Source organism: Haliaeetus albicilla, chromosome 11, assembly GCF_947461875.1.
Source record: "Haliaeetus albicilla chromosome 11, bHalAlb1.1, whole genome shotgun sequence".
In the NCBI taxonomy this organism is placed as follows: domain Eukaryota; kingdom Metazoa; phylum Chordata; class Aves; order Accipitriformes; family Accipitridae; genus Haliaeetus; species Haliaeetus albicilla.
The window spans coordinates 27876312-27902156 of NC_091493.1; the positions used below are offsets into that span (position 1 = coordinate 27876312).

The window sequence follows — 25845 nt, forward strand, 5'->3', positions numbered from 1 at the left end:
TTTGTCTGTCCCCCATCCACCACATGTATATCAGTTTGGATAACAACAGACACTGCTTCTAATTACAAACTTGACTGTACATCTGGACACCATTCCAGTCAGAGTCTTAATACCACTATCATGTTTCTCCTCATAGTCCCTTTTCTGATGAACTGAAGGAACAAACATAAAATGTAGCAGGAAGGGTTAAGTGAAGAATGAATATTTTCTCATGGAAATGCACATTCTCATAGCCATATGTAAAATGAAGAGACTTTGCCTCTCACTGAAATGCAGTAATAAATCCTCAAGAACCTAAGAAACTGCTAGCAAAGCAACCACCTCAAGACTCTGATCAATTTTTAATGTGAAAGCAAACGTTTGGGAAGGAAAAAAGATAAAAATATCTCCAAAGAAGCACGATAATTATTCAGTTTGGCTCAACACTGAGATCCCGTCAGAAAGGGAGATAATTAAAAACAGAGTCTGTGTGAACTGACACACAGCTCAGCCTGGATGGATACTGAAACAGAATCACTAAGAATGCAAGTCAAGGCATTGACAGAGTGAAGACAGAGAGGCAGGCTTGGGAGCGAGAAAATAGGAAAGCAGCTGCTATATATCAGCACCCTCTCATACGTGCTGGAGAGTCCAAGGGAGAGGGCTCCATGGAAGAAGGGCTGCTCCTGAAGAACATATGAGGGCTCCTGCCCTCTTCAGAGGCTTTAATATTATCCTGAAATGACAGGAAAAGTTTGGGTTTTTTTCCTAGTGTGCTCTAGAATATGCTTCCTCCTCTCCATCCCTCCAAGTAAAGCAACAACTGAGGAATTTTTTTGTGAACACAATCTAAAGTTAAGTAATCTGTTCTTTTGGTCCACCCCAAATATCTCCAGCATCTTATCCTGCAAATTCATAAGTCAATAGTAATTCTTCCCAATACCTTATCACTTTCTTTTATGCCAAACCAGGTCCTCATTTCCTCTGGACTTGAATCCCCCCTCACAGCCAATGTACACCTAGAGCTTGTGATTTAGTCTACTGAGCAAAAATCTAAAGGAGACTGAACATGGGGCTATACACAAAGAGAAGAAATCTAGGACTATGAATTCCTACGTGATTTCACATCCTTGCTTTTGTTTCAGGAGGAGATTGAAAAATGATTGCATTTCAACAGTTATAAAGATGTATTGTAGCTGTTAATGTAGTTCCTTCTGAGTCACAGTTTATAAGCCTTTTACTTTTATGACACTTTTTATCTGAGAAATGCAGATATCAAGTAGTTTAACTGCTGATCCAAAGCACTAGCAAGATTTGAATCTGGATTTTGAATTTACCTCTCACAATGCTCACATCTCATTTTGCAAAGTGCCTCCCTTCAGCATGCCTTTGTTTCAGGGTGCACAATTTCAGGTTCCCTGAAGTTCTGACAGCAGGGGATCTCCCCAAATTGGGTCCATTTCAAATAAATGAAACTGTACATCCAAACACAGGAGCATCCAAAAATCATTCATTGCTTTTGCAAAACATGTTTCCTCCCTGCCCCAGCGAGAGAATAAGAAATATTAAATAAGAATTTTACTGTCACTACCCTCCCTCTCATGACCAGCCAAGGACTTTGTAGCAAAGCCAACAGAAGCATCTATGTCTCCAGAACTAAATTGGTATTTTTAATCAATATAGTCCATCTGATGGGTCTCACACAGCTTAGTGGGCTGGTGCTGTGCAACCAGTTATTCTCAGATCTTTAAAACAAGACAAACTCTCTGTACAATCAATAATAGGTCAAAGAGTGAAGTGGTACAGGAATTAGTCACTCTGTACAAAACACTGAAAGTATGTAACCTTTGGCTCATTATGAATCACAACACACCCTGATGGTGTTAAAGTTTCCTGGTATAACCACACACGTGATTCTACTCATGAATTGCCTTCTGCAATTTCTCATGCCATGTTTAATCCTTGGCTCAGACAGGTGACAATTTTAGTAATAGTGATTCTGGACATGTCAGTCCTGAAGTCCTATAATAAGCTTTGCAATATACATATTTAAAGTAGCAGTGAAGCTTCCTCAAAAGGCAGGAAGACAAACACATAGCATCAAGAATGTATAATGCACTATGTTACCTACATATAATGCACTATGTACCTACAGTACAATGTACAGCGTATATACAGTAAGTTTGAACAACACTGTAAGACTCCCTGCTTTAATTACTTGTCATTGCTGACCTTGAGATAATATTCAAATCAAGAGAAGTACAAACAGCAAAGTCTGGAAAGCACAACCCAAGTTACGTATCCAAGCTAGTGACATACACAGACTGGAATGGTAATACTAAAATAGCACACACTATAGCTAATGCATGGAAGAAGTGCATAAAAATGGTTAATCAAGACTGGCTGGTTGCAAGTTGTATTTAATCCAGTTGAGAAACTGGATGGATCAAGTTCACATGTAGTTTTCTTTAAAAAAGGAACCAAAGGCTTGTCCATTTGCCAAACATAATTGCCTAAGTCCAGCAAGTACGCTCCTTAGGTTCTCTAAGCACAAGATTACTTTTTCTGGTTTTGCTTGTAGTCTTCCTTGTGGTACCCACCCCTCCAGTCACAAAAGTAATTTGTTTTAAGGCATAAGGGAAAGGCTATAGCTTAGGGATAGAGGGGGCACTAGTTATGTGAAATAAAGTTCTACTGGGTTTAAAAATTGTAACAGATTTGTTAATTTTTAATTATTTTTAAAAACACCATGTCTTCCAATTCTCTTACCCATCCTCTGTAAACTATAAAATTAAATGTTCCCTAGTATATGTCTGAGCAGAGGACATTATTTGAGTTCTGCCATGTGGATCTGCTAGAGGGAAATTTAATCTGGAAAGCCAGAAGACTGCACTGCTGGGGAACCATTAGAACTGGAACTAGGTATTGTAGGACATGTATGGGATGTGGACAGGGCTCAGGTACAGTAATGCTGAAAAGGAACAGAGACATGCTGCCTACAATCAAGCTATCCCAGCTACCTCCTTCCATCTTCACCCCCTGCTCCTCTCCACTGCCAGTGACTCCATAGCAGCTCACCACCTCCCTGGAGAAAATATTCCATGAGGAGATACCCTCCCACTATGATGAGCACTGTGCAAGTACTTTAAAAGTTGGGAAAGAGATGAAAGGGGTGCACCACTTCTCCTAGGATCACAGGGAAAGGAAGAGAGAGGCAAGAAGAGCTTAACGGCAACTGTGCTCTAGAACACTGGAATCAGGTTAAAAAAAATTAAAGTTATACATCCAAATAACTCATCCTTTCACAGTCAGGAAAAGTGCAAGAAGTGAACAAGCGTGTATATTGTGGTGTGGCCTAATTAGTTTGGTCCACTCATCTAGCTCCTGCTTTGCCAAATAAGCATGAAATAACATCGTTCCACATTAGCAGCACCCTTTTTCCTTTTGGTTTGAGGAAGATGCAAAACAGAAGACTACAGAGGGAAAAAGAAAGGAAAAGGGACAGAAATCAGATCTATTACACTTATTTTTGTGGATCAAACTGGGTACTTGATCCTTTGCCAATTATGAGAACTGACACCTTCAAGCGACAGAGCAGAGGAACAACAAAATGCGTTTCTGGAGCATTACTAGGTGCTCCTCTTAAGGCATTCAGGTCACTTGACAACTGCAGGTTCTTTCTTACGCAAACATATATAACCCTGTTTGCAAGGAATTAATACCAAAGGGCAATAGGGAGAACTGCAATTTCTAAATAAGCATCTGTGTGCCCAAATTCCTGGGACATACACTCACACCTGTGCATCAGGGTCAGGAGCAACTATTAGTTATTATGATAGCTCCTCATGGCTGTTAACAATGCTGATGCTACATTGTTTTTGTTGGTTTGGGTTTTTTGGATGTTTTTTTTCCGTGCTTTTCTATGTTCTGCACCAGTTCCTACTTTAAATGGCTTTGCAAGTTTTCATCTTGATCTTTCTATAAATGCTGAAACTTCAAAGATGCAAGTTTCCAGTATTAGTCACAATGACCACTACTTCCTTGAATGTAAAGTGTTTAGGAACTTTTAATACTGTTCCAGCTAGTTTAGATAAAATACCCTGTCCCATGTTGGATATTCTAGTATCAAACTTTTCTGTCAAAAATGAGAGTAACTCCTGTTATTGTTTATATCCATGCTTGCTTTAAAGCAAACAACAAAAATACCTTTAATAAAAAGAAAAGAAACAGCTATCAAGAAGCAGCTATCAGAAGTGGTTCAACAAGGCCAACAAGAATAGAGCCACTTTGCATTATTATTTGACATCATCTACAAGGGACTGTTTTTTGTGGTTTTTTTTAAGAATTAAACAAACATCAGACATTAACATAACATAGCACTTAACTTTACAGTGCATATCAGAATCAGGCAGTGAAAATGACTGCCATGGATTTATTTGTCTACAAAAAACCAAAAAGTAAACAAGTGAGTCACAACACTCTAGTTTAAGTTTCAGTTGCCTTTGGTAACATGGTAAAAGCCGTAACTGTTACTTTTGCAGAAATGTACCACTTTGCACCATTTGAGAATCTGGTCTGTAATTTATCCAAATATCACAGAGTAATATAAAGCCATTTTACAAAATGTTTTTTGTTCTATTTCCCATTCTGCAGTTGATCAACAGCACACTATCTCACTGGAAAGTTTCTTAACATTTTGGCTACACGCAACTGCACGTAAACTGATTTCAATTAAATCCCACCTTCTGATCCTTTCAGTGTGGCCTTTCACAACTAGGGATTTCCAACAAGAGAAACACTTAGCAGGGAGCACTGTTCATCCACTCATTATAATCTCCTTTTGAAAGCTACATCTTTATCAATATATTGAGCTTCAAATGAGAAACAAGACAAAGACTTTATGCTCCCTTCTCCTGATCAAATTCAGGATCTCAAACCATCTGTCCCAAACAGCTCCAGCACCTTAAAGGGATCTCCTTTTCTGATTCTGCCACTATTTACAGATCTAGATAAGTTAGTGCCTGTTGCAGACTGTAAGGTTACTCAGCCCTAATACAAGATTACCCTTAACAACAGAATTTTCTCATACGGCTTTCTTCAGTCCACTTTCATATGTCTCAACTCACAAGGTTTCTTCAAGGTCTGTAAATAATTCATGCATAAAGCTAAAGTACTCGTGGTTTTTGAATCCTCTGAAGGCAACAGTCTCTTATCTGGTTGTTTATGCTTAAAAAAAGTACATGTTATTATTTCCTTCCCACTAAAAACTTGAAACAGTTACATTCACTCACCTCCTGACAGCTGTGACTGGGTAGATGCGCACCAGCCAGCGGCACTAGAGTATCAATCGTTTCCAACTCCTGTTGGTAAAAGGTCTGAATTTTGTTTTCTAATAGAAAGCCTTTCACTTTCTCATGCAGCATATTGATTGAGAAATTCTGACCCTCCAAGTCACTGCAAGGATATATAGAACATGTCAAAAGGCAAGAAATATACTACTAACATTTTTAGAACAATTACCTAAAGTTACCCTGCTAGACTGGTTTTCAAAGATCAAAAGGTATTTTACTGTCCTTAAAGAATCTGAATTTAAACCCTTAATTAAAACAGACCATTTTTATATGCAATATCCAACTGTTCCTCTTCAACCATTTGCTCTAACAATGTTGTAATTTTAAGATCTATAATCTCTGAAACCATGCTACATGCATCAGACCTGCCAACAAGCATCCAGCTACCCTTAAACTGAATACAGGAATGGGTGTTTGACTCAGTTTACTGAGGCTATGTATTTGTGATTTGACGATGACAAGGACAGCAGAAGTTGAGAGTATTTTGATTGAGAAGCTCCTCATCCTTACACATAAAACAAAATCAGGCAAGGACACTCCTCTATCTAAGGTGTTGACCTCACCCCCAAATCTTGCTCAAAACACCAGCTTTTTTTACTAGACGCAAGAGGTCTGTACACAGTATTTTACTACCTTCCTAATATTCACTTTGGTTCAGCACTGTATTTCTTTTCTCAGATTATGGACAGGTATCTCATCTGAATAGATCATCAATTGTTTGGGAGAAAAGCAGGCTGCTACTGTATGGTTGTGCAGAGTCTAAATCACAGTGGGGCCCTGTTCTATCTTTCTCCACAGTCATTATGATAACAAATAAATGACAATAAAATCCCACACTTTGCCCCAAGACCAGTCTGGGTACTGCATTTACCTCTGTCCCTCCTCAGGGCCTTGGAAAGGTTTATCATAAACTTCTCTATAGAGACAGGGGAGCTCCAGCATTCTTGAAATCTGAACATCACACACAGGATCATCCACTTTATCTGGAGCAGCAAAAACAACACACATAGTTGGCCAGGGCTGCCATACCAATCTTTTAAGCAAGCATACCTGAGGCAGCACAACAGAGCTTCACATGCCAGTATTAAATTGGCAAATTTTGTTCACTGTTGTTTTTATAAAAACAAAACCACCAAGGCCACTCCTGCTTTTACAGTTTACAAGGAGGTAAATGACCTGTTGTGGTGCACTGCAGATTATGCTTTTGTCTGACAACTTATTTAACTGGAATTTATCGTCTCTATTTTACCTTCCAGCAGTCTTTATCTATTAGATGAAGTTAACACATAGTAAGGAGCTTTATTTGGGCCAAAGTGAAAGCAATTTAGAGGCTATTTGAATCGTGTCGCTCTCCTTTAATGAAACAATGGTATTATTACTAGCCCTTGAATGGGTTATATATTTATAAATCTTCTGTCTGGAAAGGAGGGTTGAATTCCCTCTCAGATTTAGCTAGAGCTGAAAAATCTAGACTTTTTATCAGCGCTACACAGGGTTTTTAAAAGACAGGCTTCCCCCCACCAAAGGAATCATTTCAGTATTGTCTCTGAAAGATTTCACTGGGGAAAACCAACTCTTACACAATAGCACAGACACTGCGGAGACGAGTTATGTAACTGGAAGCTCCTGGGGTGTAAACAGTGGGCTGCAGAACCCTGCTGCCCAAAGAGCTGTCGGATACAGGGGCAGCACCTGCATGCAGGTCTGTGCTCCAGTGACTGAAGATGAGGAGCACTTCTCAGTCATTCTGCAGAGCCAGAGAGTTTAGGAGAACCTGGGCTTCAGTGGTACAATGTGCCCATATGCTGCTGTCTGCCCACAGAAAGATTATACAGGCTATGACAAACAGCAACCGTTCCTCCAAAGCAGCTAATGCTCTTGATGAAGTGCAACATAAAAGGTCACCAACTCCCTTCCCATGGGCTTTGGCTGTTCTATGTCAACACAAAAAAAACTAAAGAGCAAGTCACTCTCACAGATACCCAACTGCAGTATCTGCATAGTACCCTTGTATTCATGCTAGTCATCTTTTACAGATTTTCCAGGGAAGCCTCATTTACAGGCAATCCAATCTCGCACATTAAGTAGTGTCTTCTAACCTTACCCTACTAAAATTGAAATAAAGACATACATATGAAAATGCAGAAAAATGAGATGCCAGAAAATAAAGTGGAAATTATGCAATGAATTACATACAGCTTAGATCTTCTCATAAATTCAGACAACTAAGTTACATATGTCCCAGATCCATAACACTCACAAAAACATGAAGCCTGAATTTCTCTTTGTTGCCTGTAGGTTCGGATGTGACCTCTGACCCTGACAACATCCCCAATCTCCAGCTTGGTTTTCTGGCTCACCATTTCTTGGAGTTTCTTCATCTGTTCAAGCACAGTAACACTGCTGGGTGTGCTTGGATGACCTGTAAGAAGTGAGAGAAAGGAGATCAGGCATTAAGGCCAAGAGTACTGTCCTTTTGCATTCACCCAAACACCTAAGTATCACAGGAATCATACTGCTAAAAAAGGGGTAAGGTCCCAGGCACCATGTGTCCTGGCTAGCAAAACTTTTGGGTGACAAAGTTAGTTTACAGTATTATATTTATTTAAATAGTTCACCTAGGGAAAGTGTAAAAGGGAGGACATACTGATTTACCACTGAAAATGTCATAGATGGCTTACAAAATTGAAACATTAATTTGAAATGGGTTTTGTCATTTTTTTATTTTGACTTGCTAAGATGGATGAGGAGAAAAGAAAGGTCAGCTGAGCTTTTTTACATAAAAGAAGAACAAGTCATCTGAGGTGGGGCCAAAGTATTCATGTGATGCAATTTGATGTCTACACTGAGGTGAATGCAACTTGACAGAACTTCACATTTACCTAACACACCTTTGCAGAAGAATAAATACTTCATAACTTAAAACCTGATTAATGATCCAAGTACCCCTAATCACAATTACAAAAGGCTGGAAGAAAGTTTCCTGTGACCCCTAGGAGCTGTCTTCTTTAGCAGGTACAAATTAATTAATTTCCATTAATAACATAGTGTCCATTCAAGCACTACTGATGTACACGTAAAATAAGAACACAAGGCTGAAATGGGCATTCTGTGTCCTCATTCTATTTCAAGCAGTATTTTATGCAATACCTTTAATGAATTTAAGTTCCTCATAAAAAACTGCTTTGACTGTGGGTCCCCACTATTTTTTTTGGAAAGCTGTGCCACAACATCACCTGTCTAAAAGTGAAAACTGTCTTCTAGATTCCAGTTGGGATTGTTTATACCTCTTGTCATATCATTGTTAAATTTAAGTAAGTTTGAATTATCTGTCTGTATAAATGGGCTTGTTCCACAGACATCAGTTTTTAACTTTTACATCAAGTCTTCATTTCCCCATTCTGTGCGTATGTAACCCTAGCACTCGCAGATGACACTAGTAACATTTATTTCAGTAGGATTTGATCAGATCCATATCAGGGTTGTCAACCTACTACATGAGCTTTCAAGAAGGTCCAAACCAGAAAGTATTCCATATTTGATCTATGAGAAATGGTGGGAGAAAAAGAAGAGAAAACCAGACAATAGTGAGTTCTGCAATAATAGATTAATTTCAAATGCCCATTTAGAACTTTCCCAAATTGTAAAAGACTGCTGCCATCTTCCCACTGTGTTTTAAGCTACTTCCAAGTTCATCACTGACAATATATGCATAAGCAGGAGGAGAATATGAATGCAAACAAAGAAGAGAAGATGAATCCTGAAACCACTGTATCACAACGGTGGGGAATGTATACCAGGTTGCTGGTCAATGGATTGACTTTGGAAACAGAAGTTGTGGCATGTGGCAGATTTCCAGCCTAGTTCCTCACTCGATGAAGTCACAAAAAGAACCACAAGAGGAAGATTCTTTGAACAATGTCACAGCATAGAATTGAAATGCCATATTACTCAGATGTGGAAAAGGTGTGACAGGGCATAATGGTAGTGGTTTTATTGGCATCACCATTGGACACAACACAAAAAGTAATATGAAACTCCCCAAATGGCCCAGGCTGTAGGATGTGATGGTTTAAAATTAGAGAGAGTTGAATTTACTGCTCTGCAAGTTGGATCATCTACTAAATTACGTAAGACAGACATGAGCAAAAATGTACAGTCAAAAGAGGAATTATTTATTTGATAAATTACCTGATAAAGATGTTTCTGCTATCATGGGATTTTTCCAGCAGACACAATTTATAACTCCAGTACTATCATCCACTGTAAAAAAATATTGCAAGAATTACAGAGTAAGAAAGCAGGTAGTTCCAAGAAGTGAAGATACACGGGTATGTAGGGAGATGACTGCCAAGGATATCTCATTCCCACCAGTCTGAAAGGGAAAGTGGATGCTCAACCCCTACTTATACATCTGAAATAATCTCCACAGTCGTTTCAGTGATGGAAGGAGCTCAGCACGAGATACCATGCTTATGTACATGGCCAGCAAAGCGTCAGGTATATTCTCAAAAAAAGATCAAGCACTAATTTAAATTATGAGGCTTCAGTACATGTATTGGATGCTAAAAGGTTTTAATCTCATTAACAAGGTCAGAAGAAGAATCAGTGTTGAAAGCTGAAGCCAGACAAATTAAAACAGGGAAGTAGGCACCAAACACAGAAGCATTACCGTAACAGTGAGAAAATAGCACTTCAACATTGGGGGGTACAGTCATGTGAATAGACTAGGAGTGCTGCTACTTCCAGCTGCATTGGTTTCCACACTAATATTGTGCACAAAGTCTGCTGTCCTTTCCCATACAAGATGTTCCAGAAAGCAGAAAGGCAGCTCCCTATAGCCTTAGTATAGGTACAGGAAGGACAGTATAGTATAGGAAGTATATAGTATAGTATAATATAGTATAGGAAGGACAGAGGACAGCACATGCTTGTGGTTCTGCTCTAGGCCAGGAGTTCCCAACTTAAAGTATATGTACTGGTGGCATGCAAGCCACTTCCCTTGCCAAAAAAGCTTAACACCTTCTCCTGAGCAGGGGAGCTATCTAGCTTTTCCTGTTTTGCTAGTACCCAGTCACAATAAGTTTTGCGATTTCTGCCCCAGGCACTGCGTTGTCAAGGACAGCAGAAAAAGACAAAACCCAAAGAAAACTAAAAAAGAAGAATCAATTGTTCTACAGATAAAGAGACTGTATATAGATGGCATATCCATCAAACACTCTCTAAATAAAAAGGCACTGAACATCTGTCAGACGACAGCAAGGATCACTTTTCATGTCCAGCTAACGCTCCAAGCACCTTGTTCCTTGAATGTAACCATCTCCAAGATTGAGCTTCCACTCTTCACAAATTGGAATCTGCAATTTCCATCTGGTCCTTAAACCATATCCACGACTACGTAAGCACCAGCAATGTTTACCAGGAAAGTGCTGATTGGTACCTGCAGTTGTTTCCTCTGGGAACCATAGCACCAAAGCAAAATGCCTTTGCATTGTCTCACATGTTTTGAAACAATCTCCCTATTTGGGGGGTCCAATTTCAAATCATTGTCTTGCCTTCCTGTTTCCAAGTAGCTTAGCTGCACATTCCCAATAACAAACTGTCCTGGTTCTGGCTGGAATAGAGTTAATTTTCTTTCTAGTAGCTGGTATAGTGTTATGTTTTGGATTTAGTATGAGAATAATGCTGATAGCAACAACTGAAAATATCCATGTGTTAAGTAGTGTTTATACTAAGTCAAGAATTTTTCAGCTTCTCATGCCCAGCCAGCAAGAAGGCTGGAGGGGCACAAGAAGTGGGGAGGGGACACAGCCAGGACAGCTGACCCAAACTGGCCAAAGGGATATTCCATACCATGTGACATCATGCCCAGTATATAAACTGGGGAGAGCTGGCCGGGCGGGGGGGCGCGGGCGCAGATCACGGCTTGGGAACTAACTGGGCATCGGTCAGCTAGTAGTGAGAAATTGGACTGTGCATCACTTGTTTTGTATATTCCAATTATTTTATTATTATCATTTTATTATTATTATCATTATTACTATTTTCTTCCTTTCTGTCCTATTAAACTGTTCTTATCTCAACCCATGAGATTTACCTCCCCCCCCGCCAATTCTCTCCCCCATCCCACTGGGGGTGGGGGGAAGTGAGAGAGTGGCTGTGTGGTGCTTAGTTGCTGTCTGGGGCTAAACCATAACACAAACATACAGCATTTATAAGATGCAGGTAATTCCAAATTCCATCACAAAAGTATGCTCATCTCATTGCTATCCCTGTTTTGAGCTGCTACGTCTGCAACTATTTCAGTAGCTTTAATTTTGTACCAGAGCATAGATAATGACCTAGCTGGTAGGATTTCCTCTCCTTGGTATTGACAAAAAGCAACTATTTTAGGGGTCAGAGCCCCCATATACCATGCCAAGCCATTCATGCAAGCCAGCAATGGCAATAAGAAACAGAGCAGATGACGTTTCACTATTACATTACTGCAGCTTCCAGATGTTCCAGCTTGCAACTGGTGGTTGCACCAGCTGCGATATTCGTCCTAAGAAGGGTTTAGAAATAAAACAAACAAGACTGAAGGATTAGGAGGCCAGACTCCTCCTCACCAATGTAATGGCTGAAAATGGAGTCCTGGAGACATTGACCTGTTCTTAACCACACAGGGAGTCTGGTAGCAGAGCAAGGCTCTGAAACAAAGTTTTCGCAGTTCACAAATAAAAGCTTTGAGCAAAAAGACAAATAACTCCTGAAGCACAGATGAATGAGAACTCTTGCAATTGTATTCTAATTAGACAGGAGAATGTTTTAAACTATTTTAATTGCACTCAAGGGGTCTACAAGCTTTTGAAAACTTTCTGTGCTCCGTGTGCCGCCCTTCCCATCTCCTTGGGTTTAAAATTTTGTTTGCTTTTTTGGTGGGTTTGTTTTTGGGGGTTTTATTTTTTATTTTGTTTGGTTGTTTGTTGTTTGTTTTTTTTTACTCTTACATTAACTATTTGAGGGATAGCACTCTCAAAGCTACCTGGTAAATGACATAATTGTGTTCATTTTTATTTCTTCATAACAAAAAGGGTATGGTTCTTGTATGGCCTGTGTGAGCCTACTGAGATCCTGGTGAGATTTTTTTTCGTTTGTTTCTAAGGCAAGGGCCTTTCAGCCTTTCAAATCAGTTCTGGAGTATATGGAAAACCACATGTGATGTTTGGTTTTGTTAAAAAGGAAAGGAAAAAAAAAGAGGCCAGAAAGGTGCATTTACTAAAACATGAGCTTGTTCAAAGGTCCACTTTAATTACATATCCTTCTCCTAATTGATCATAACAATAGCAATAAACAATCAAATCAAAATGTCAAAATCAAGTTTTACACAGCATGGTTTGTTGTTTGTTTTTTTTTTAAGCCAGGAAAGAGCCAATTCACTCTCTTTTACAATTATGATTTTGTCACCAGTTCTGGCTGCATGTTTTTCAGCACAGAGAGGACCTAAGATTCTCTTAAAATGAGTTGTGTGTATTCTGAAGTAGACAGATAGGAAATGAGGGGAGGAGATAGTGGCAGTGACACAAAGCCATTTCAGTTCTCTATCAGAGAAAAAGTACAAAGGGGGAATTGCTTTGTAAATCCCTTTTAAGCAGATGGCAAGTGAGCAAGTACTGAGCAGCGTGCGGCACTCCAACTGATGCAATGCCTGCTCTGTGACTCACCAACCAGAGTCTGCTGAAGTGAGAGATGCAAGAACTTACAAGCAGGAAACTGTCTAAGAAGTTACAAATTTACACTGGCAGAGTCAGCCTGCCTGAAAGGGAGGGCAGGCTGGGGAGGGGCACCCTGGCAGGTAGCCTGAAAGCTCAAACCAGGAACTGCTGGAACAAAGAGTGGAGTTGGATGTGAAAGGACAGCAGGAAGCCAGGCTCACCGAGAGCTGTACTTAAAGGTCGGCTGATCTAACACTAAGGCCTTAATTCCAGTACTCTGCCGTTTCTTTTTATTTCTATTCCTCCATTTTCTGCCCCAATCAAACATTTCCAATGAGTTTACGTCCAAACTAATGCTGACAGCAGCGTGGGAAACCCTCGCCCATAGAATTGGTTTTGCCTTGGTCATTTTGACTCTGTCTTCCTCGGTTCTCATGAAGTGATAACTGCATTTGCATACTAGTGCAATAAAAGAATAATAGCTGACGTTCAATTTATGTTTCAACACTTCATCAATTACATCTCCACCTCTTAACCTAGGTACTTGTTTAGCCTGTGCTACTTCAAGTGCCAGAGAAACTTATGCTTCAAAATATTTACTGTTAACTCATTATTTAGCATCATGGCAGGGTAATAACAAACATCCAGAAATTAGACTTAAAAAAAAAAAATCTAGAAAATATCCACCTTAAGAAACTTGCAGGGACATTTCTATAGAGCACAGAGTCAACTATGAGCAGCCACACCCAGTGTGGGGTATGCTATATGCACTAGCAGGTAATGCTACTCTGCAGCAGTATGACGCAACTGCAGGTGTTGTGGAAGCTGGGACCTGGTTAAGTTGTCAACTGTATCTTCACAATACACTTGTGAGTCAGGGAATTGCTGCTGACTCAATTTTATAAGTAAGGGAATTGGGTAAGAAGACACCCTTTGCAACTTACCTCCATCAGATGGAAACCCATGGCAGAGGAAGACACTGGACAGGAGTCCTTCAAGTGCCTCGATAGGATCTATGCATTTGGCTCCCCCTTCCTACTGTGCGATGACCTCCCCCCCCCCCCCCCCCTTTAGAAACTTGCCACATCACCACTACTCCACTCTGCTTTTTCTCCAGATGAAAAAGTCAGCTAAACAAAATGACAATCAGATGTTTCCATGTTAATAGTCTGAATATTGAGAAAAGCAAAAGGGAGGAGACAACTCCTAGCTGGTGCTGGCAAGGACTGGTACTATGATGCTGGAGTTAGACTTGCTAAGGCTCTTACGCATCTAAATATAAACAAGATCCTGACTGCTATTAAAAGCTGGCTCCAAGATACAACAAAACATACAAAAAGTCAGAAGGGATTTCTAAGGTTCAAAAAAGGAAGAAGTGACTTCCCATTTGCAGGCACTGTTAAATCCATTTATAGCTGACCAAAGGAATTGCATACATGTATGAAAGGAAGATGGGGGAGTCCAGTGGCAAAGCAATAACCAATATTAAGATTTGCTAGATGACCCCAAACAAATCAGTGACTCTGTTTTAACAATTCATTTCTCTGCTTTTGAAGTGGAGATAAACGGTAGCTTCCCTAAGTTTGCTAAGTAATCTGAGCTACATATATACATTATATTAGGATAAGACACAGTTGTTTCAAGAACAGACAATAATCAAATAAGGCAACCTTTAAGTTCCAACGGTAACTAAGATTACAAGGCTGATTAAGTGCAAGAAGAAAGAAAGAAACTTTTCTTACCTCCGTAATTATAAAAGGCATCTCGCTCTTTCATTTGAACCACTATCCCGAAAACATCCACCTGTCTTACTGGATGTCCGTTATAAAAGAATATACCTAGACACAGAACATTCTTGGTAAGTGTAACTATTTATTTCAACATCCTACCCTACATAGCTACATTTACCAGTACAAAACCCATACTTTCTTATGTTTTTAATATATCTTAAATTATACAATGCCTAGTCATGTGAAAAATCCCCTGGATCTGTGAGGACTGGGAACACTAGCAGGAAGAAGTATCAGATGTACTTAGGATACCAAAAGCTTGTTTTTGCAGAGCATCAGAACTTTATTAACCTCTTGTTTTCTTGCACATTTGGATCTGAAAAACAGATTGTTTGCTGCAGGTATTAGGGTTTTTTTTAGTTGTTTTTTTTTGTTTGTTTGTTTTGATGTTTCATTTTGGTTTTGTTTTGTGGTTTGGGCTTTTTGGTTTTGGTTTTTTTTTTTTACATCTTCATCAGGCTTCAGAATAAATAATAGAACACAATGGAAGCAGTTTGAGTTTCTCACAATGCAGCTGTTCCTGATTAAGGCAGAGCCTCCAGAAGGAAAACTAACATAATTCTGTCTTTCATTTCTAAAAGAACAGGAGCCATGGGGGGAGGGAGGAGAGAAACAACCCTCTTAGCTTGCAGTGTACACTATGCAGTCATCATGGACAGCATCCTGAATTTCAGTTTCTGAAATAACACGTTCTAAAAACATCCCCTCAAACCTATTTTTGTGCATCTGTAATGATGACTTGAATAACACGTAAAAACACGTCCAGGAAACAGTGAGGTATCAGAGCCCAGTGGACTTTGGCAACACTGAGGTTGCCGCAAGCTGTAATCTCCTTCAAAGAGAGTGACAAATGTTATTAACAAACATTGGTGTAAACATTATACACTGAAGCTTCACAGTCCACTAGCAGGAGGATAATAGGGCAATAAACTCCAGATATATCCTGGTCTGGCTAATTTTCAGTCAATGTGTTTTCTTCAGTTTTCAAATACCACTGCTTTACTGAAATATGCCATCTGGGATGTTCAATAACTGTCTTCTAAAATAAAGATAACTCAAAGGACTCAGAAGGGAACATTTGGCTCCATACGCTGTGGCAAGTCTTATTCTTACAAAGGGAAACACTGCAGCAAGAGAGTCAGAAAAATGTTCTGTATTAAAAAAATCAAAACCAAAATCCAAAAATAACTCATCCTACATAGCTGGCAGCCTTAAATGAGCCCGGAATTAACTTTCTTCATATAAGAAAGACAAAACCCCCAAAGTTTCAGAAGAAATCACAGGTGATCAGTCAAGCAGCTCAAACAGAAGTTTTGCTCATAAAAACCCACCCCAATGTTTTGAGGATACATCTATTGCTGTTATCTTAGAGCTGGCTATACTAATCGTGCAGTCACTGGTCAGGTCTGGTGTAGAGAATATTTAGCAGGTCTGTCCACTTTTCTCTCATTCCACTTACCAGGACACCAGTAAACACTGCTACAGAAACCCTCAATGGAGATGCTCCTGGTGTATATAATTATTCACTAAACCTTACAAAATCTCTATAAAAGAAAGACTGGGTCAGCTTCAGGGTAAACCTGTGGAGCAGAGACTCCAAGCTCTTGACTGCAAACAAGCAACATGTTATTATGTTCATGTCCCAGTTAGTAAGCTCAGTTTTGGCAAATGACAGACACGAGATAAAACTGGTTCTCTCCATCCCCATAAACTCACATAGAACTCCACTCTTACTCTCTGAGAAACTACCTAAATTCTTTTGAAAGACGAAATTATATTTACACTATTAAAAGTTGTTGAACTTGACAACTTCAAGGTGCAAATTGTTTCTCCTGCCAGTTTATTTGTTCAAATCATGTTCATATTGGTAGCAATAAAAATATACTAAACATTTGAAGCTATGTACAAGCACATTCAGTCAAGCTCCTAGTAACCCAGTAAGTAATACATACATTAATATGCTGTTACCACAACAGGAAGCGATAGCAGCAGTATTAGGGGGCTATAGATAACAGAGCTCTCTAGGGCAAGTTCTGGTCATGTCTTTACCAGCATCACTGAGCACTGAGCTGTTTGCCATTGCTTTAATTATTATTACCTCCCTTTATGCTATTTGTAGCTTCCCTCGCTTGTTGATAAGCTGCCACATTGCAGTGGTGCATGATAACTCTAAGACAAGCTCATTTCCATGATGTGACTATGTGTTACAATTGAGTTTGACACCCACTCTCTTTTCAAGGCCTCTAAGACAACACAATTGCTGTTTTTATCTGGGAGGTTTTCCACCCTTCTTGTCATCATTTATAGCAGGAGAGTAATTGGCCAGGTTTACTGTTTTCCTCTGTGTTGTTTTAAGGGATTAGTCATTGTGGTATCAAATCCTAATGCTTAAAAATGGAAAGAAAAAAAAACTTATTAGGTCATTCAGTCCATTTCCTCAGGGCCAATGCAAGACTGTTCTGTACAGTAAATTCCTGGCAATCTGTACAGTCAGGATATAAACAATCCCAGTGAAAGGCATCCCACCTTTTTCCTGGGAAGGCTGCTCCACTGTTTAGCAGATGTCATTCTAAGGATGTTTTTCCTGACATTCAGTCTGTATTTCTTTCCATTCCTCCTAGTCACAAGTCTTTGTTTTGCACTCATTCATTCTTAATTACCATTACTTAATGACTGATTTATAGCCAACCATATATTTAGCTTCAGCTGGTCTTTAACAAACCCATTAAAGGCAGGAAAAATTGACAGCAAACACCTACCTCCTTCCTTCCCCTAAGTTTTTTCATGTTTCTGTTGTGTCATTTGTGGCCAATAAATAAGGTACACTGAAAGATGTCTGGTTTGCTATATACACAGCACCAGGAGAATAAACAAAATTCAGGATGTTTGTTCTATGAAACTTCATTTTATTCTTTAAAGTTTTGTTTAGAAAATGATACAGGATCGCAAGCAAGCTTAGTTGTGCAAAACGCCAAATGCAGAGGAAGTGGTGAAAGCTCACATGAACCAATTTTAAAGGCTGATATCTTGACATGACAGATACCACTTCCTTAGGGTCATCTTAGGAAAAAACTAATAACAAAACTGAAAGAGTCCCTGAAGCAGAAGACAACTCACTTCAGTAAAAGAACAGAAAGGGAAATGAAGGGAAATTCAGGTAATTTAGAGGTCAAAAAAAGAGAGCAGTATTGTACTTTCTAGGACTGTTCCTGCTCTTGTGAAATGTTTGATGTTTATAAGTTTAATTCTTCTGAGTATATTTTTGCATGTGTATGTACAAATGTCCAAGTCCAAACTACAATCCTATTCTGCTGACATTGAATTGTTTTGTATTTTGTTTGAAAACAATTAAAATGTCTCTAACTGAAGCAGAAACAGTTTTTGCCAGATGCACTCGCTACACCAGCACTACTACAAGACTGCACGATATAAAAAGGCCTTTAAGTGCTACTACTCACTCTAGTACAAACATGAACAACAGACTGTAGCCTAATTTAGGAATGGGTTGAAGACAAAAGTTTCCTATCATGTTAAATAACAAAGAGGTATATTTCCTGGGCTTTACAGTTTGTACACAAAAATGATTGCGAGAACAGAAAAAAATCCACACCAGTCCTTCATTTCTGCAACAGTAGCACTGCTGTTATCCTTGCTGTTAAATATGACTAACAAAAGCTATAAAGCACAGCATATTCAGAGAGCCAAACAGATGTACCTTGTCTCTGTGGAGGAAAAAAAAAAAGAAAAAGAAAAAGAAAAAACCCAAACAGAACACCAAACCCAAATCAAAAACACACTCTGCTTAGGGTTTACTGTACTGCTTTTCCTCATTAATTCTAAGTTCCTTGGGTTGCTCCCTGATAATCTTGCACCTTGTCAAGCTTCAGTTTGGAGTAACGAACCCTTCTACAGCAGAACACATACTGCAGTCTATATTTAAAGTCTTTGTAGTGAAAACAGAAATGCAAGGTCAGACCCATGCTGCTTTAGACAATGTGCACGTGGGTGATACTGGCTGAAGACCAGCAGGAAACAGTCTGCAAAGCATATGATTTCCAACAATGGTTAGGAAATAAAAGGTGTGGTATTAAGATTCAGCAAAGGTTGTTCAAATATATGAAGAATGTTATATATTTATCATATCTAGAAATTAATCAGACAAAACCTCAAAACCTGCATCTTTTATAATAAATAAATATGTATGTCTTATAATATATTAATATCCAGAGGAAAAAGCAAAACACATACACCCAGCAATCTCATCAACCATCAAAATTTTGCAACAGAGAGGCATAAAATCCTTCTCAAATGTTGTAGAGACAGTGGGAAGATATAACACATATGGCCAGAAAGGACCAGCATTTTTAGAATTAACTTTATCAGAATATAACAAGCAGTACCACACAGAGGAAACACAACGTTAATGTAAAAGAGGTTCTGTGTACCTATATATATATATGAGAGGAAGAAAAGGCATTAGAACAAAAACATTTTATTTTTCACATATATTTCACATACAACCTGTTGTTCTTAGAACTGTTAAAGATACTAATGTCATGTAGCTTAAGGGCATGGAAAATTACTGGTGTTCATGAAGCATTCTGCAATCCCTTGATAAAGAGCACAACATAAATCAATTATAATCCTGTGTGCATCATAATCAACACATGTAAGTACTACCTGGCACCTGTTTAGATTCTCTCATTTCTTTTATATCTTTAATATAGAGTCTTGCAAATGCAGAAAATACAGGATCCATCCCCCAGTGCAGAGAAGGCGTCTCTTCTTCATACTTCTTGGACTCAGACTGCATTCAAAACCTGTGAACACAGAAGAACTTGTAATTATTTTCTATACAGGTAAAGAGCTATTCACATATGTTCCAACTGAATGAAAAAATAGCTTGTGATTTTACACAGAATAACACAGCAGAGCTGATGAAGAGACACAGGAACTTATCTAATACAATATTATCTTCACATCACCACAGGAAATATTCGAAATATCAATACTGATGATTTACTCCAAGTACTGAGATTGACTACAATGGCATTTTTCCCAGCTCCTTCAAATGAAATAGAATTTCAGGGATTTCTCCTCTATAGACCCATAAACAGAGAACTAAATACAACATGTCTTTAAAGAGCAGGATTGTGGGATACTAATTAGTTCCTTTCTGTACACTTGATTATTCCCCCCGCCCCATCATTCTTTTTCCCTTTCATAAGATACCCTCCTCATCGTTCATCCTGTGCTTTATTGCGGTGATGGGGGATAGTTATTTTATATAAAAGAAAAATCTGTCCCTTCTTTATTTTGGGCATACGGTCTCCAATAACTTAATAATTGTTTCCCCTTTTACCACTTCAGATTTCTCTGTTTAATGCGTGATATTTTCTGCCATTTCCAGAGTGAATTCTCTGCTTATCACAGCATTGATATCAAAGAAACCCCAGCACGCAATTCAGGAAAGATCCTTGTAGAGATTTGGAAGGTCAATATACTTTTTATTAGCTTCTCCTGTATCGATAGCTAAACTGTTCCCATAAAGCTTTCCACATCACCCTCAAATGGGTGTCAGCCACTTACAGGTGTAGGGCAAAGGTGGTACATGGACCGATTTTGAACAGTGTGTAATAGGGCTGAGATTTGGCAGCTACAGTCTCCTGAGAGGGAGCAGCTCCCTGCTATGGGTTGCCAGTGATCTCTCTAGTCTGCAGGAGACACTTCTAGCTACTCATGTAGAGGCAACACACCATGAATATCATGACAGCATCTTGTTTCTTTGAGAAACAACAGAGGCTGGATTCTGCATGATTTCTGTTTTCACACTTAAACTTTAATTTGAGGCAGGAAAACAGCGCAGCACAACATGCTAGACTGTTGCTGACATCTACTCTACATTGTGAGAAGAACTGCAGATGACAATTATATTAATTTCCAAATTTAAAAAAAAAATTTAAAAGCAACAAAAGGTTAGTGACACTTTGACCTTCCTTAGACTGGTCATTTGTTTTGTAAGATGTTGAAAATATTTGATTTAGTCAGTTCCACCAGTCACTTCAGCTGCAAGTAACAAACTAAACAGTATTGTTTACACCTGGATTTACATCTCTTTACCCACTACAGGCAGCTTTTCCCAACCTATCCCTTTTGCACATCCAATGTCTACTCAAAACCCATCCTTTTCACACTCAAGCCTCCCCACGAAGCACACTTTTTCTGCTGCTGAATTGCAGACAATGCTCAGTAGAATTTTATAAACTGTATGATCATAATAATGCAAAGCTGCTATTCTGGCAGTTCTCCAGTTGCTTGTTATAGTCTATGTTAAATTTAGACCATAAACTTTCCCAAGCAAACACATGATTTTAACCTGTATTTTACTTAGCATGCTCATTTTCATAATAAAATTAAGTCTTCCCCATCCTACTCTTTTTCTGCTTGCAGGCTCTAGTACAAAGTTGCCTGCATTGTTCCTATGTTACTGTGCTTTTATAGTTTCTACAAAAAAAAAAGAAAAAAATAAATTTAGCCCAAGAAAAGGTCATGGCAAATAAGAAAAGTTCACACATTGATTGATAAACATACACACTATAGTCAATGAAGGTTAACACATGATGAGTTGGAATAAAGAGAAGCACTACCAGGCAGTGTCATCCTGCCTCCCACTCGCAAGATAAAATTTTAAGATATAATTTTGTCCTTAATGGTGCTACAGTCCCTCAACTGTTCACTTTTAGTGGCATTTCTCCCCTGACAAGAAACATGGATAAAATCACAGTCTTGTTCTCCAATATAATCTTTTATACAAAGTAATATTCCTTTCTGCACCAGGCCCCACATCTTACTTTGCATGGTTACAAAGTCTGTCATAGCTCAGCACCCGTTTTTTCTCCTAGACAGATGGCAGACTGAGCTAACAAGCCAAAAAGAGAGAATTGGGTGACAAGCCTGTCTAACTTTTTGTATTTTGCATGAACAGCCACTCATTGGAGTAAAAAGCAGAAGTCACCCCTGCACATGCGTACATCTGAGGGGAAATCAATAAAGCAGCACCACTGGAGATTACTGAAATACCAAAATGCAGAGATTTTTAAACAGTTGTCAAGTCTGAAATGCCCAAATGTTAACAGATCACTAGCCAGAAGTCCATACAACACTTCTAGCTTAAATGAATGTCATGGTTTAACCCCAGCCAGCAACTAAGCACCACGCAGCTGCTCACTTACTCCCCCCCCATCCAGTGGGATGGGGGAGAAAATCGGGAAAAGAAGTAAAACTCCTGGGTTGAGATAAGAACGGTTTAATAGAACAGAAAAGAAGAAACTAATAATGATAATGATAACACTAATAAAATGACAACAGTAGTAATAAAAGGATTGAAATGTACAAATGATGCGCAGGGCAATTGCTCACCACCCGCCGACCGACACCCAGCCAGTCCCCGAGCGGCAATTCCCTGCCCACCCCCTTCCCAGTTCCTAAACTAGACGGGACGTCCCATGGGTATGGAATACACTGTTGGCCAGTTTGGGTCAGGTGCCCTGGCTGGGCATGAGAAGCTGAAAATCCTTGACTTTAGTCTAAACACTACTGAGCAACAACTGAAAACATCAGTGTTATCAACATTCTTCACATACTGAACTCAAAACATAGCACTGTACCAGCTACTAGGAAGACAGTTAACTACATCCCAGCTGAAACCAGGACAATGAAGCATGTCCCCAAATCTTTTACTGCTGCCCTGTCCTGAAGGGGGAAGGATTTCTTCAGCAAAAGCTCTTTATCTCAGAAACTACTGGAAGTTAAATCTCAAATTCTGGAGCTTCTTTCTAGCTCCCAGACCTTGTTACAGCTCTTCACTGGAGAAATTTACATCCATCTCATCTATCTTCATGTACAGAACCACCCTGGTTGGTTCAAGTCTGCTACAGACATACCAAGTTTAATCCTACAGATGCAGCACAGATGCCTTGATAAAAAGTAAATCATACCCCCAGCCCTGTGAAGGAACCACAAGATTTCTTGAAGTCCACAGGACAAATCTGGTGAAGTCATGAGTTACAGACACTCCATCCACACCAGGCTGAGACAGTGAAATCATGCTCTAGCCACTCACTTGCTTTCAGCAATGTCTGACAGACACATGAAGAGCATTCTGCAGGGCCGTCTCCCCTTGCCTCTTTACAGTCCCAACAGCCCTCCCAAGCCCTGCCACCACCCAAAACCAAGCCCATTTTCTCTCTTCCCTCCCAAGTGGCCACTTGGTAGCTACATTTGAACATTGACCTATTTAAAGCGAAAAGCTTGTGGCCTGCTGGGAAGAAAAGATATTTACTGCCTCCTGTACTGCTTGCCTCCCCACACTCCTATTACAAGTTCATTCTTCTCGTGGTGTTAACAGCAGTTGTCTTTTTGCTCCTATAGCAAAGGAAGATGTTAAGTCAAAGCAGCACCCTTTCCAAAGGATCTATTTTTCAGTTAGTTTCCAAGATTGTTTCAGGCAGATTGATAGTATTGGAAAACATAATTCTTACACAGCAAATAAAATTCTTTCAATCAGTTTCTCTTTTGCAATATAATGGTATATTCCCATAACTTTTTCTTAAGTTGGCTCAGGAAGCCTCTCCATCCCAGGCAGAATATCCCAGGGGTTAATTAATTAGCGAGTCATCCTGGCGAAAGTAGAACTTTCCATTATGCTGGAAGTGTTTTCAGCTCTTAACTGGTACCACTGGTGATACGCTATCAGCAAGGAAGATAACAGCTACCCTGTACAATGAAGATCCAAGGGGCAAATAGCAGGCATTGTGGAAATACACAGCATTACAATCAATGAGAACACAGATAGCTAACAATAGACAATTCTGAACAGATACTATATGTACAAATGTTTAAGGATTAAACTGGCTTTTTCTGAAAGACGATGATAATGCTTAGCAATACAAACAATAGAGAGTCCTAGCAAAAGGTCATCCTTTTCTGCATTTTGTTTTAAATGCAGTGTAATGACTTTATGGTTGCTGTAGTGCAAGGAATTCAATCCTGCTACAGGAGAAAAAAGGCAAGAGAAGCATCTGGTCCACAAGTTTATTAGATATAAGATATCTGTATTCTATTTTTACCTCTATAAAATAACTCCAAAGAAAGGCATAATCAAAAACAAAAATAGAATTAAATTCTGCTATTTGTACCACTTCCTGGGAAAACAATTCTGTTTCAAAGGCAAAAATCTAAAGTTTACACAGTAGTATCTAAATACAAATAAACAAAACCTCTCAGTTTGAGATAATTCTATACACTAACCTATTAAAATAAGGCTGTCTCTTTCACCTCAATGCTATCAATGTTAGCTTTCCTGACTGTAGTGAGAATTAAACCAAGTCCGTAATCCTCAGAGTTATCTTGTGAGCTCAGCAAGGTATTATCCTAAAAGGGAAAGAAGGGAAACCAAGGAAAATTGGCAGCCTTCCCAACAACACCACCACCCAAACCCAAGCCCATTCAGTCCACCTGGTAGCCATGTTAGAATAGATCCCCATTTAACACCCGAGAGATTTGTTCAACAGAATCAGCCCGGGCCAATAAATTTCCTGGCTCCTACTCCTGTATTCACCATGCACCTTTTTAAAAAATGGTAAATGATTAAGAATTGGTCTTCTTCCAATCCCAGTGAAATGGAAACCCTGAAGAAGAGTATCTGTTTTAATGTTTCTTGTTGTCTTTTCTCCAGATGTGGTTAACAACCAAAGCTCTTGCAGAAAATTTCCTTAGTTTGGAGATGAATTGTTTGGAGCCATAGAAAAGGTATCTTTCCAGCAGTTGTCTGCAACTACTGGCAGACTGCTGCAAATATTTTTTTTCTCAAGTTAGCCGTGAACCAGAAGCAGGGAACATTTACCCACAAATACAGGCAGCTTAAGCATCCTACCAGGCATTCACTCTTCTCCAAAGACTGCCACTAGTATAGTAGCACTGATAATTTACACAGGAAGCAGCTCCTAAGCTCTTAGAGTTACCAACCCAGTGCATTAAAACAAAGTCACCATTGGTTTACTTGAATAAATCAGGCTACAAACTGTGCCTGTTAAAGAACTGCTTCATGGGTCAGCCATCCCTGCCACAGAGAAAGCAACTTGTGGAAAGAGAAGCAGAGTCAACAGCTGGGTTTTGTAACAACCTCTGTCATCTGAATTGAACTCATCTGTGTTTGAGTCAACAGCCTATGCGACAAATGAGTATTATTCAATACTTCATGATCAGCAGACACAGTTCCAGCATGATACAGTTAAAACCACCATATTTCAAGAAATTTTTTTAATTACCCAAGGCCACATACAACATTTTAAATTAAACAAACCCAATATCTTATTATACAAGTAGATCTTAGTGAGCTGGAAAGTAAAGCCTTTGGTTACAGATAATATGAAGTACATACTCTAAAAATGAAACTTACTGATAGACTTTTTAAAAACACATAATGACAAGCAAGTTTTCAACAGCAGTAACAAGACAAAAACCCATCACTGAGACCAAAATACGTCACTGAAAGACACAAAAGGCTCCTGAAAAAATGTGTATTGATATCAACTTTACAGCTGTTAGAAAACTATCAAACAGTAACATAAGGTCAGTTTGGATCCACTTCCTACCTGGTGATTCTATTAAAAAAATAATAATCAAAGTAGGGTAAACACTTTCAGTCTTTCCTAATAGACTATTCTCTGCTGCTGCTTATCTGAAGTCCTCTAAGTTTAAATGCTACATGCTGTAACAAATGTCAGTAAGGGCACTACATGTTCTGTAGGTCTTATATACAAGGCAAGTACAACTCCAACTTAAAAAAATGGTTTTGAAACAAAACTAAGAGAGCTAGAACTCCTCTGAACTTCCAGAAGTTTAGCAGTTCCTGAAGTGTTACTTGTACAAGTGTTAACACCTGTCTAACCTCCTGAGATAACACATTTACCAAAAAGAGAAAGAATTACAGAATTTTTCTTAAAGTTATTGCTTGAAATTTTAAACTTC

The 25845-nt window shown here is 39.1% G+C and overlaps 1 protein-coding gene across 7 annotated transcripts in view; it reads right to left on the bottom strand.

The window, feature by feature from the left end:
• The window catches only part of STN1 (STN1 subunit of CST complex), a 49335-nt gene that overhangs the window by 10759 nt on the left and 12731 nt on the right, over nt 1-25845 (bottom strand). For 5 of the 7 annotated variants that reach the window (XR_011326889.1, XM_069796911.1, XM_069796917.1 and 2 more), the window contains 6 exons: nt 19495-19634; nt 14767-14862; nt 9522-9593; nt 7591-7752; nt 6202-6313; nt 5271-5433 (listed from right to left, as the gene is read on the bottom strand). Coding sequence is in view for 6 of the 7 variants with exons in the window: in XM_069796911.1 (XP_069653012.1) it covers nt 5271-5433; nt 6202-6313; nt 7591-7752; nt 9522-9593; nt 14767-14862; nt 19495-19627 (738 nt within the window). In the remaining variant the exon portion in view is untranslated. Of the gene's footprint in view, nt 1-5270; nt 5434-6201; nt 6314-7590; nt 7753-9521; nt 9594-14766; nt 14863-19494; nt 19635-24123; nt 24247-25845 lie in introns of all 7 variants that reach the window. The other 2 variants (XM_069796915.1, XM_069796916.1) reach the window with 1 other exon arrangement.